General features: G+C 41.2%; 1 protein-coding gene across 1 annotated transcript; it reads right to left on the bottom strand.

Moving 5' to 3' along the window:
* Window positions 1–1,243: 1,243 nt before the first annotated feature.
* On the bottom strand, window positions 1,244–11,022 carry LOC105624593. The gene is made up of 3 exons (XM_012205949.1): window positions 10,847–11,022; window positions 10,683–10,759; window positions 1,244–10,605 (listed from the first exon to the last, which is right to left on the bottom strand). The coding sequence occupies exons 1-3, from the start codon at window positions 11,020–11,022 to the stop codon at window positions 1,244–1,246; spliced, it is 9,615 nt and encodes a 3,204-aa protein (XP_012061339.1).
* Window positions 11,023–12,830: the final 1,808 nt, after the last annotated feature.

Here is a 12,830-nt window from a genome sequence, read left to right as displayed (position 1 = left end):
TTATATATATATATATATATATATATATATATATATATCTTTATATATATGTGTATTTATATATAGTTTGTATTGACAAACTAAAACATAAGCTAAAGAATGACCCTCGTTTCGCTCAGAGTTTTGCACATTCTTCATTGCGATTCATAATCGCTATTTAAAAAAAAAAAAAATACACTGTTCACACATTGAGCAAAGCGAGGTACGGCGCAATTTTTATTCGCAAGTCTTTAAGATAAACCGAGTCTCTTCGTTTCTCGCATTTTCATCGAATTGTACAATATATATCGTTATGGATATAATTAGAAATGTGTTTTTGTTTCTCAAGATCGTAGAAAACTAAACGGTTGTCATAGATGTAAAAGAATGAGTGAAACAAGCGAGGGCATTAATAGTCTCGGCTAATATTAAAGAATAAAGACTAAAGGGACTTCAAGATCTCCATTAGATCTGCTACGACTCTTGTTTGTTTTAAACAATCACACATGAGCTCTTAGTATTGTTACAAATGAATAATTGCTTACATTTACGACTTGACATTACGGCAGAGCAGCAGTGAAATCATGGGATGTTGATTATGATTTTTTTTTTGCGACCATATTGGTTTGACTATCAATCATCATGCTTTTTATCTTGGCAGGATAAAAGAAATCTTCATCGTGCGATTATCACTATTGCTCCATCGTAAATATATAGAAATAACGTGACGGAAATCGAGAACCGTTCAGCTGACATAAATCTTTATGATTCTACAAAGAAAGAATAATAATGTATCTTTTATATATATCTAAATAGCTTTTCTTCATTTATTCTAACGATTGTACGGACATTTCTTCTTTTTTCTTCATATAAAATGTCGATGACGATAAAATTAAGACCACAACAACAATGCAATGATGAAACTGTGTAATATCGAATCCTAAGATTCACGGATTATATTCGGAGTAAATTCCTTTATCTTTTCCGTTTCCTTTTTTGTTTCAACATACATGTATACACATGCGTTCGCATACAAGTGCATTCGCCTGTACGTTTAGAAGCCTAGTACAATAAAATCTAACGCCAAAGTTCAACTTAGTCTAAGTCTAAGCACTTACTTAATATTATAATTAACGCGTTATATTTACATTTAAAAATAGATTCAAGAGTTCATATGTGGGTGGTACGTTTCTGTGTACACGACAGTCCACCGAGTCTATTTCAAGTGAAAATTTGTATTGTTACCACTGTCCCCCACGGTATATTACCTGTCCATAGGCCTAGTGGCTGGCACCGAGCTTTCCACAAGATCATGTTTCTCAACCGGTGAATTTTCTAAAGTGTAATCCACCGGATATTTTTCGGGATATGTTGGGGTGGCTTCACCCTGCTGTCTCAGTTTCAGTTCGCTCGATCTCTCCTGATAGAAGCTTTGCGACGCCTCAATATTCGGCGACGAAGACGATTGTTCTGTCTTCCCTTCCAGATCGTCCGTGGAATAGTAACTTTGGCTCGCTTCGCTTTCGGGTCTACTGGGATCGTAATAACCGGGCGAGATACTATGACTGGTGTAGTTGGGCGTCTCCTCGGTCGGAGCAAAGTAGCTTTGACTCACCTCCTGAGGATTGCCCTCGTAATAGCCACCGGGTGTGACGTGCTCCTCGTGCGGATCTTCTTCCAATCGAGAATTCGCATCCTGATCTACAGACTCATAGTAACTCGCTGTTACTTCCTGGTGATGAGCGTAGTAACTCGATGGTTCGTTCCGGTGATGATCGCTGCTCTCCGTGACAAAGTTTTGCGAACAGGTTTCCTCCAGACCGGGCATCGAAATCGGCACTTCGTACGACGTCGAGACGTTTTGCTCGACAATCACTTGGTCCTCGTAGCTGGAAGTAGGCACAGAATCTACGTGATGAGTCGACGTGATGTCGGGATTCAGGTTATACGATGAAGAGGTCGGGATTTCCGGCACACCATTATCATGAATACTAGGATGCTCCGCGTTGACCGACGTGTCCGGTATCACGCTGGACGAGGCGATGTTGAGCTCTTCGCATGGCGGTATTTCGTATGATGACGTGCTTATCGCACTCTCCTGATCTTGATCGCGCTCTTGATTCTCGGGTGTCTCCGGTACGTAGGACGAACTTGCTGTTTCGTCCTCATTCAATCCGGAATTATTTGTCGACACGGATGATGTGCCTATACCATCGACACCGACGTCATTCGACTGTGACGGTATATTGCCCTCCTGACTGATCTCTGCATCGATTTCCAAATTCTCCGCCACACTCTCACCTTTGTCGACTTCGTAACTTTGCGTAGGGAAGCTCTGATCGTCGATCGCCTCGTCGACACTCGGTCGCTCCACTTGACTTTGCACAATCTCGTTGAAAGACTGCGTTGGCGCGTTTACATTGGATTCCGCCAAAGCTTCATAAGATTGGGACGCCTCATTGATCTTTGTATGTTCAAATGATTGTGACGGTGGTTCCGCCACGACAGTCTCCTCATCCATCTCCATCGGTTCATACGCGATAGACTGCGTGGCTTCTCCTGAAGAGCTCTCCAACTTGGGGGCAGATTGACTGGGTAAATCGATGGAATCGCTGCTGACAGATACATTGAACTGCTCATACTGAGACTGCGAAGGCGTTTCTTGACTAGCTTCCGCGATTACCTCCTTCTCCTCTTCCTCCTCTTCTTCTTCCTCAAAACGTAGTTCCATACTCTGCCGCAAACGACGTCTGTCCGATTCTTCCTGCGACGATGGCTCGTCCCTTTGACAATCCTTCATACTTTTCTTTGTGTCAATCGTACTTCCGGTGAATAGATCCGGTTCGACTGCTTCATCCAATTCCATAGTTGCATCATTCGAAGGATTTAATGATTCGGTTGATAAAACTCGCGAAGCTGTTCTATGGGCTTCCTTTCGATTTGACATGCCTGCTGCTTGCTGATCTACCGACTTAGCTTTATTGCTAGATTCTTCAGAAACCGCTAGCTGCTTCAACTTATCCATCGCCTCATACGATTCGTTCGCAGTTTTATGTTCGCTCGAGTCCGTCACTTCGTAGGTCAGTTGTTTCACAGATTCTATCTGCGAATTAGGTCCGGATGTAATCAAAGTGGTTTCGTCTATTGTCGATAAACCGATAATCGACGTATCGTTTTCTTTGTTTTCCATTTCCTGCACAACTTCTATTGTACTCGAAGCCGTATCTTCGTTAGTCTTTGATTGCTGCAGAATCAATTCTTCAGATGTGTTAGAAACTTCCTGCGAAGAATAAACACTCTGCAACGTCGGAGACTGTCTCTCGTCCAAATTCTTATTGGTTGACATAATCAGTTTTTGAGGAGAGACTGAAATTTGATTTTCCGGCGCCTTGGAGATCAACATTTCCGATACTGGCACTTGCACGAACGTTTGCTCGGCGACGATCGTTGTTAATTGCGAATTGTCCGCGTACGTATCGTCAATGATCGGCATCGACGGAGTAGTTTGTACTTGCGCGCTCTCCAGGACACTATTCGGCATTGTGACTGTATACGAGGATGACGGTGCAATCGCGATCTCAGCGCTCTGCACATTCCGCGTCTCTGCAGTCGCGATATTATCCTCCAGATTTGAAATCACCAAGTATTGAGTACTTGCGGGAATTTCAGGATGAGCTATCTCTTCGCTCGCTATCGTCGCCGGACACTCCATAATCTCCCCGATGTCTGGCATCGAGTTACCAGGGATGTGAATCTGTGTCTCTCCTGTGGCGGATATGTAGGAGATGTTGGGATTCGTAATGGTGATCGGTAGTTCGAGGGAAGATGGAATAGTGGAGACGACCGATGTGGAAGCCGGATCCGTTGACTGAATTGGCATATTGCTCGGTACTTCGAGTGGTGTCATAATCGGTTGATTTAGAGTCAATGAAGTCTCAAGCACCGAGGGCGAGGATATCGGTTCTGTAGGCGGTATGATGGTCGATTGCAATATCGTCTGATTGATAAGACTTGTTTGAGTCAAACCAGTTTGAGTCATGACGCTACCTGCTTGATTGTCTGGCAAACTGATCTCTTGCTGAAAGTCAGTGTTAGCGAGAGCAGCCGCCAGGATGTCCTGATTGGATGTTTGTATCACCTTTGACGAGGGAAAACTCTCACTCACGATCGCCGTTTGACTAGTCTCTGTCACACTGCTGGTTTGAATGTTCGGCAAGACACTGTTGTCGAATTGAAGAACAATGTTGTCTAGAGCTCCGACCTCCCCCAGAGAACTGGGATCTATGTACAAGGTTCTCGTACCGTCCGGATTCTGCGTAGTTCCTTCTAATGACATAAGAGTATTGTTATCAAGTGGTTGTATCTGTCCTTGTTCATCTATCGTCACCAATACATAAGTTTGCGTGCCATCGTTGCTTTCTGTCGGTAGAGCCATAATCTGAGGCTGGGCGGCCGCCTTTGTTTCGCCCACTTTTTCCGTATTTTCAGTTTGGAATTTCTCGACTTTACCTTGCTCTTTCTGAGATACATCTAGGATTAGCTGAAGATCCGTTTTTGCTTTCTTCTCTGATTCTAACGAGGATAATGTAGCGATACTATTAGTCACGGTGACATTTACATTCGACGTGGTGTTGGTAGTGGTGGTGATACTGGTGGTGGTCAACAGATGTTTTTGCGCCTTACTTGAGGTTTGAGATCCTTTGACGGAGGACTTGGAAATTGTGGAAGCTGTCTGTTTCGAGTGGGCGACCGTTTTGGCGATCGGCGAATTTGCAGCAGTGGTAGCGGTGCTAGTGCTGCTAGTGACGAGTGTCGCGGTAGACGCGACGACCGTCTGCTTCGTTTGAGCGCTTTGCATCGTTGGCATAGCCGAATCTTGCATTTTTTGGACGACGATCTTTTGAGTTTTCAACTGGCGACTGCTAGTTCGAGGAATAATGACTTTTTGTACGGTTGGCGATACGGCAGCTTTACCCTTCGGCTGCACTTGCGACACCATTGTTACTATTTGTTGCGTATCACTCGGTGAAACAACACCTTGAATAGTACCAGGTTGCGTCATCGTTTGCTTAATAATCTTCTTGCCATGCGACATACTTTTCTGAGATATCGTACCGGTGCTAGCAGTGCTTTGGAGAATCAACGTACTGCCCGATGGTGATTTCGCGGATGACAACGCCTTTGTTTGTGAAGCCGATATCTTTGTCGGTACCTTTGAAGACTTTTGCAGTATCGGCAGCTGTACCTTTTGCTGTAATTGATATTGTACCTTGCCGCCTTTAACCGGACTCTTAGCAGCGATGGCTTTAACCTGCTGTCCGGTTATTGGTGTTAGAATGGTGCCTTTGTTACTAACGACAGCTTGTGTGCCTAATATGGTTTTACCGGTGATGGTTTGAGACACTGGCGCTAAGATCGCTTTCGTGCCACTTAGACTTTGAGCTTGAGGACTTAAAAGAGTCGTGCCACCTTTCGTAACCAGAGTCTTCGAACCGATGATAGTTTTCCCACTCAAAGACGAAGCGCTGATTGGTGTATAAATGCCGTCCTTGGTGATAATTCCCTGGGACAATGTACCTAATAACGCTGTTTTACCAATAGTACCTGAAATCGGAGTAAGTACGCCCTTAGACGTGATTATGCTCTGCGTATTGATGATCTTATGACCACTGGTGGCCAGTTTAGATGTGGTAGGTGAGCCAGCAGCAGCAACAGTATCAGCCTTTGGCGCGATGACAGTCTTAGTAGCGATTAAACCACCTTGTGGATTAATCGGACACAGCAAATGACCCTTGCTTGTCATGATCTTCTGTACTTTGGCGCTCAGGGTTTTGGAAATGTTTAATGGCACCATTTTGGTCTGGCAAGACTGTCCTGACGTCAATATAACGACTTTTCCACCTTGTTGAATCACTTGTGCGTTGCCTGCTGCTTTGCCACTGGTTGAAATAGCAACTTTTTGTTGAGTGCCAGACTTACCTTGAACACTGTAACGCAGTTGTTGGCCACCCGCGGTTTGCACGACGACATATTTTCCTGGAGTAGTACCTTTCTGCGTCAAGAGGGTTGGCGTTTTACTAGTCGGTTGAGCGCTTTGAAATTTCAAACCTTTCACCCCACCGGTGAGCGGCGGTACCAGTGATTTAACATTCGAAACGGTTGGTTTTGCTTTGCTCTTGGTCTTTAATATCGCTGGTACACCGCTCTTTTTCTTCGTCGGCGACGTTTCTGTTGCGGTAGTCTCGTTCGTGATCTTGAATTGAGTTTGCTGAGTGGGCGATACTATCCGCGTGGTCGGAGTAAAGGAGAGCGTGGTCGGGATCGAGCTGGAAGCTGGTATAATGGAAGATATAACAACGGGCATCTGTTCTATACTCTCTGGCGTTAACACGTCTTCGCTTAGAACAAATGGCATCGAGTTGATGTCTAGTTCCATGTCCGCGAGACTTTGAGCACTCTGTTGTACGTATTTCTCTGTAATCGGCGCAGTCATAATAGTTTGCAACGTAGCCTCGCTTTGTTCTTTATTCTGTGCTTCCAGAAGCGCATCTGTTTCCTCTGTCTTTAATACTTGAAGTTTTTTAGTCAGACACATGTGCGAACTGGACTTTATAGCAGTTTTTACCTTGCTGTTCGATGGCAATGTTTCTATTTTAATGATCTTTGCTTTGGGGCCACTTCTTTGATCATTTTTCTTCGTAGCGTCTGCTTCCAACTTGTGTTTCACACCTTTCTGTGGCGGTACTTTATCGAGTAACTTTGTCTTCAAAATTTGCACCGGTTCAGTCAACGTTACGCTCTCTATTATCCGTGGCATCTCGCGCTTTTTTACTGGTACACTGATATCAGACGATAAAGATGTTGTGGCTACGGATATCTTCGGGATTTCATCTAATTTTTTGATAATGGTACTTATACTATTATTTTCAGAAACGGGAAGTGTTTCTGACTGAAGTAATGCTTTGGATGTGATAACAGATTCGCTGGATATCGATTCAAGTTGATCCTCAGTTTCGAGGACAGCATCTCCAATTTTGGTATCGATCTCAACATTTTCTTCGATAACCACTTCGATATTTTCAAGATTACTCGCAATAGATACGTTTTCCCCAGTTTGAATATCTGCAGATATTTCTGAATCTTTGTTGAAATTATCAATTTGTTTACTTTGCGCAGATACAGCAACGATATTGACATCGATTTCTTCACCTTTTCTCTTAGCAGTCTTGTTCTCCTTTTTCTCTTTGGGTAGTACGTCAGCATTTTCAACTACCTTCTTCTTATCCATTTGTAAAGTCTTCAGGAAAGCCTCCTGGAATATATTAGTCGATCTTTCCTCTAAGAATAAGTCCTTCTCTTTTCTTCCTTTACCCGTTTCTGGAGTAAATTTACCTTTATATCTCGTTTGCATTGAGGATCTCTTGGGTGTCAATTGTTGCTCGATTAATGTTTTCGTTGGACTCTTTGGTATATTTCTCGCATCGTCTGCTTTAGGCGATTTCAATTTAAATTGATCGACATCTTGCATCTTCTGCGATACTTCCTCCATCAATTGCATCTCTTGTTCTTTCACATCTGATTTATCTATATTTTTCAGCAGCTCGGAACTTTTTAAATCTTCTCGTTGTTCATTTTCGATATTCAAAAATTTGTCAATATCGTCTGCTGCTTTGCTCGTCGTCGGTTCTCTTTTATCTTCTTCATTTATTTTTTCATCAATATTACTTTGAGATGCAGATTGAGGCTCAAGTTCAATCTTGGGTTCAGATTCGACTTTACATTCAGACTCAAGTTCAGACTTAGGCTCAGGCTCCACTCTTTTATTAACTTGAATATCTGCGTCAAAAAAATCTATTTGTGACAATTCAAATTTTTTTATTTGAGATTTCTTCGGTGGTAGCATATCTACGTTGATTTTCAGGGCATCTTGCTGTATTTCAATTTTATCGGCATTTTCAGTTTGCTCTATAATCGATGGCTTTTCATAATCTTTAAAGTCTTCGGTTTCTTTAGTTTGTTTTGACGATCTATCTTCCTTCTCCATTTCAGATGATTCTTTCACAGCTTTGTCTACATCAAGTCCTTTTTCCATTTTAGATATTGCTTCTGACTTTTGGAATGATGATATCATTTCTATATTTTCCGAATATACATCTACGTCAACTTTTTCAGCTACTTCGTCCAAAGATTTTACTTGTTCCTCGAGTACGTCGCATTTCATTTCTATAGATTTTCTTTCTTCTTGTTCTTCTTCTTCTTCTTCTTCTTTTTTAGAAAAGACCTCCTTTTTGTTCTCAGATGTTTTATTTTTTATATCGATCGATAAGATGCTGACATTATTTTCAGCAACAGTTGGCATTTGATCGGATACTTCTATTTCTTGTTTATCCATTTGAGTAACGAGTTCGTTGTTCTTGTCAACTCCTTTGGAACGTCTGCCTCTTCTAGATTTGCTTGTGACTCTTTCAGAAGTCTTAGACTCACTTTCAGATTGACTCTCATCAGTCCTGAACGCTTTATAATCAGGCTCTTGAATGTATATATCAGATTCCAGATATTTCTTGTTCGGTTTGCGTCTTCTACCGCTATACGAACGATCTGTATCGGAATCTGAAGTCTTTCGTTCAATTTCAATCCTCTCGCTCACACGAATTCTCTTATTGCCTCTATTAGTTTTTGGAGTTTTGTTCGCATTGGTGCTCTTACTAATCGATTTCGCGTTCTTACGTGGTCGGCCTCTTCCTCTTTTAACTAATGCCTGCTCAACAGGGTTCCCCGAGAGACTACCAATACTTTGATCTAACATATCAATATCTGAATTTTCACTTTGTTCTGGTACAGTCTCTGCAGATTCGGATACAGTCTCATCTTCTGTTTCTGTCGTAAATCGTTCCGACAAAGTATCGTCTGCTTCTTTTATCGAAGCATTGTCATTAGATTCATCAATCACATCCTTCGAGTCAGTTTTTTCAGATTGAGATAAATTTTCATCATTAGACTTGATATCGGCTTCGTCCTTTACTGACATTTTGTCTCTCTTTACATCTGGTACATTGGACGCAATTTTAGATACAGTCCTTTCAATATCCTTTACATTCAAAGAATGATCATTGTCATCATCTCTTCTCTCAACTTGAAATATTTCCACAATCTTTACCTCTGTTTCGCAGGTGTTAATATTAGACTTGTGTTGATCATCTACGGATTGTTTAGTTTTTTCTTCTTCTTCGTCTATATCTTCATCAGATTTCAATTTTGTATTATCTTGTACACTCTCATTGAGCTTTTCGCATACTTTGACTTCATTCTCTTGTCGATAGTCTCTACCTTGTATTATTTCTATTATTTCGTCAGCTTTCAATTCCATATTTTTACCCAATTCAGATATTTTGTCGGCTTCTTTCCTAATTTCATTTTTCAAAGCTTGACTCATTTCAAATTCTTTGATAATTTCTTTCTTCAAAGATAAATTTTTCTCGCCGAAAACTCGAGGAATCTTTCGTACAGGCGGTATAGAAGGTTCGCTCAAATCATCTTCATCGAAATCAAAGCACGATAGTCGTGATTTTTTGTCATCTTTATCAGAAGCATGTTTGCTCTCACTATCAGAACTTGAAGTATCTCTCTTTTGGGACTTGTTTAACATTTCATTAGATCTATCAATAATATTGATATCCTTTTCAGTATCCTCAAAATCGGATTTTTTATCAGAACTAAATTGGATATTCCTTGAAGCATGCAAACTATCCAATGAACCTTGCATCATGCGTATCGAAGCTAACTGTTCGGTTTCCTTAAGTAGTTTTTCTGTTTCTGCTAGAATTTCATTATTCTCTACAGTTGCAGTATTCTTGTCGCCGTAGTGCTCCTTGCCATCATCGAAACTTGATTGATTCTTTGTGGGTGAAAAATCAGTACTTAACCTACTATTTAGGGAATTATTTGTATCAACATTCATTTCTTCATCCGATTCATCATCCCAGTCGGCCAACAACTTTTCCCGCAATTCCGGATCACTCTTCTTTTTCTTATTGGATTTCTCGATCTGTTTCGAATGCTTCCGTTTAACCGATTCTTGCCTATTTTCCGTCTTCTTTTTACTTGATGTACCTTTATCTTTCTTCACGTATTTTCGTTTTGGTGTATCAGAAATCCTACTGTGCGATTGAGAGTACGTTTTCACTTTCGATCGTGGCATTGGCGAGTCATCGGACCGGTGACTCTTTATGTGACAAATTATGACGTTAACACGCGAAGAAGTGAAATTACAAAAATGACAACGATATACTGGGGAACCTGCATTAGATGGAGTCGACGGTAAACTATTGGGTTGCTGACGAATACGGACCTCGTGATCACTTTCCCCACGTAAAAAACGTGGATGTGTGATCTTCCTCATGATCTCTGAACCATCGCTCCGCCTATGTCCTTCCTCGCGATCGCGTTTTTTCTTTGGAATTTTCTTCTCACCAAACAGAGCTGAGATATCTGGTTTCTCTTCAGGACAAAATTTCTCCTGGTTCAATATATCAGGATCTCCTCCAGTTAACTTCTCTGCCATTTCCACATCACCTGGGAATTTGTCCATATAACTGCTGCCATCTTTACTCTTGATTCTGTATTTATCTATTTATCCAAAACAAAACTGATTATTTTAATATATAATTTGATATAAGAAAATTTATATGGTTCATTATACTTACCCATACCCTTTTTAATAAATTCATCTTTAAGCGTACAATTGTACTTGTAGATCTGTTGATAGTTTTTGACAAATTCACTAAAAGAAAAATTTAATTTAAATTATCACTTTAAACAATTTGTCTTATATAAATATATAAGAAAAACTAAAATTTGTACAACTTACTACGTGTCTTCTTGAAAAAATTTTACAGCAGCTATTAATGGCTTCTTTTTAAATTCAGTTTGTATTTCTTCTGGTAAATTATCCAGCCCGATGACTTGACCAGGCCACCAGCAAGCTCCCAATTTAACCCAAACGATATCTCCATCCAAATAATTGATTTCCGTTTGTTCACACATTTTGTATTGCAAAGTATTTCATTCAATTCTTTTATAAAATCAACATTGGTCAATACCAAGTGAGTTTCTTCAAAATCTATTTCTATAGAGAAACATTAGAGCGATTGCTCAAAATTGATATGCTATACAACAAAAAAAAGTTTCCATAAATTATGCAATCTTGGTATACAATTAAAATATTTCGTATGTAGATAAATCTTGTTCAGGAGTGCATATATACCTTTATAACTACATGCAAACAGGTATTGCATGCAAATGCTATTGAAATCTTAGCATCAGATAGCTGGCTCGTTCTCTTCTGAACAGTAATTATTTATTTTTCTTCAAATGAAGAAAGAATTATTGAATATATTATCAAATATAACCATGCACATAATCTTCATTCATAAATAATTAATTGCGAAATTTCAAAATACACTTAAAGTTGTCAGGACTATTACTGCACGTCTGTCGAAATGTTTCGTTGCAATTGTCTCTCAAACGAATGTCCCTCTAGAATCCCAAGCATGCTCGTTGCAGGCGACGATCATAAAAATAACACTGATTCAAAATGAGGCTCATGTATCAGTATAATCGGCGCAAAGAGGTCCACGGTGTGCTCGTGAGAAATCCAAAATGCATGACCCGACTGCGTGGTGGTCCAGCTATCGCCTCGATGCTGACGTTGTTGGCGGCAGCTACGTCGGGCATCTTAAGCCCGTGAGTTGCCGTGAGTCGCGTGACGAGCGATCAGCCTTCAGTATTTTCCTTTCCACACGTATCTTTAGACACACACTTATCGTGTCAGGAATACTGCCGGCTAAATGCGATGGACACATTCGCGTGTATATAGTATATGTAAGAAGCGTCGGAAAATATCGGTGAGCGTCGACGAGCGTCGTATCTCAGGAACGCAACGGTGAAAAGCGCGAGTACGCGCGCGCGCGCGCGCGCTCTCACTCTCTCTCTTTCTCCCTCTCTCTCGCTCGATCGCTCGCTCGTTCCCACCGTACTCCTTATTTCTCCTCTTTGTCCCTTTCTCGTTCGTTCTCACTCACTCGTACGCAAACTCACTCCCTCACTCACTCTCGCTCGTTCGCTTTTTCTCGCGGCATCCAACTCTCTGTGCAGCTCCGCCGTATCTCCGCCTCGCGTAACGCACACCGTTCGGAAGCTCGGAAACCGCCAGATACACCTCGATTCACGTGATTTCGTCGACGACGACACATGCGATCATAGAGTAAAACAGGCTGAAGCCTGTGCGAAATGTACTAGACAACAACAACGTTGCAAAAATGCTACGTCGTTCGCGCAACACGACGTACGTTATACGTACATATTCGGTTACCCGACTTGCAACGGGGCCTCACATTTGCCTCACCTCATACGATAGGGTAGATGGATTGGAATGGTTGGAATACTACCTAGATTACCTTCTCTCTTTTGATTCGATCGTGACCGACAAGTTCGCCAACTGATGAGATAGTAGTGCCAATCGCCAACGCCGCGATTCGCGCGAATTTTCATTTCCTCTTCCGCGATAACTAACGTCTTTTCAGATTTCAATTATAAAGATGGAATCACACGATGCTCGATTTCTCGAACGAAGCATGCTATTATGCTTGCTTTGATGCATGTCTAATGTTTGACAAATAATTATATTAGCAATTATTTCTTTTGATTGTGTATGCAAGGAAGGAGAGAGAGAGAGAGAGAGAGAGAGAGAGAGAGAGAGAGAAGGACTAAGTAAAGTAACTACCTAATAAATAAATAATTAAATANATAGTATAGTATAGTATAGTATATGCAGACATGCAGACACTACAATG

Source organism: Atta cephalotes (genome assembly GCF_000143395.1).
Source record: "Atta cephalotes unplaced genomic scaffold scaffold00083, whole genome shotgun sequence".
In the NCBI taxonomy this organism is placed as follows: domain Eukaryota; kingdom Metazoa; phylum Arthropoda; class Insecta; order Hymenoptera; family Formicidae; genus Atta; species Atta cephalotes.
The sequence above is the reverse complement of the archived record's forward strand: the minus strand, read 5'-3'. Positions and strand labels throughout refer to the sequence as shown.

Excerpts from the sequence above, each read along its gene's own strand:
- LOC105624593 (XM_012205949.1), bottom strand. The coding sequence starts at position 11,022 with ATGTGTGAACAAACGGAAATCAATTATTTGGATGGAGATATCGTTTGG. Across the intron at positions 10,760-10,846 it reads TTTTTTCAAGAAGACACGTA|TGAATTTGTCAAAAACTATC; the intron begins GTAAGTTGTACA and ends TTTTTCTTTTAG. Across the intron at positions 10,606-10,682 it reads ATTTATTAAAAAGGGTATGG|ATAAATACAGAATCAAGAGT; the intron begins GTAAGTATAATG and ends TTGGATAAATAG.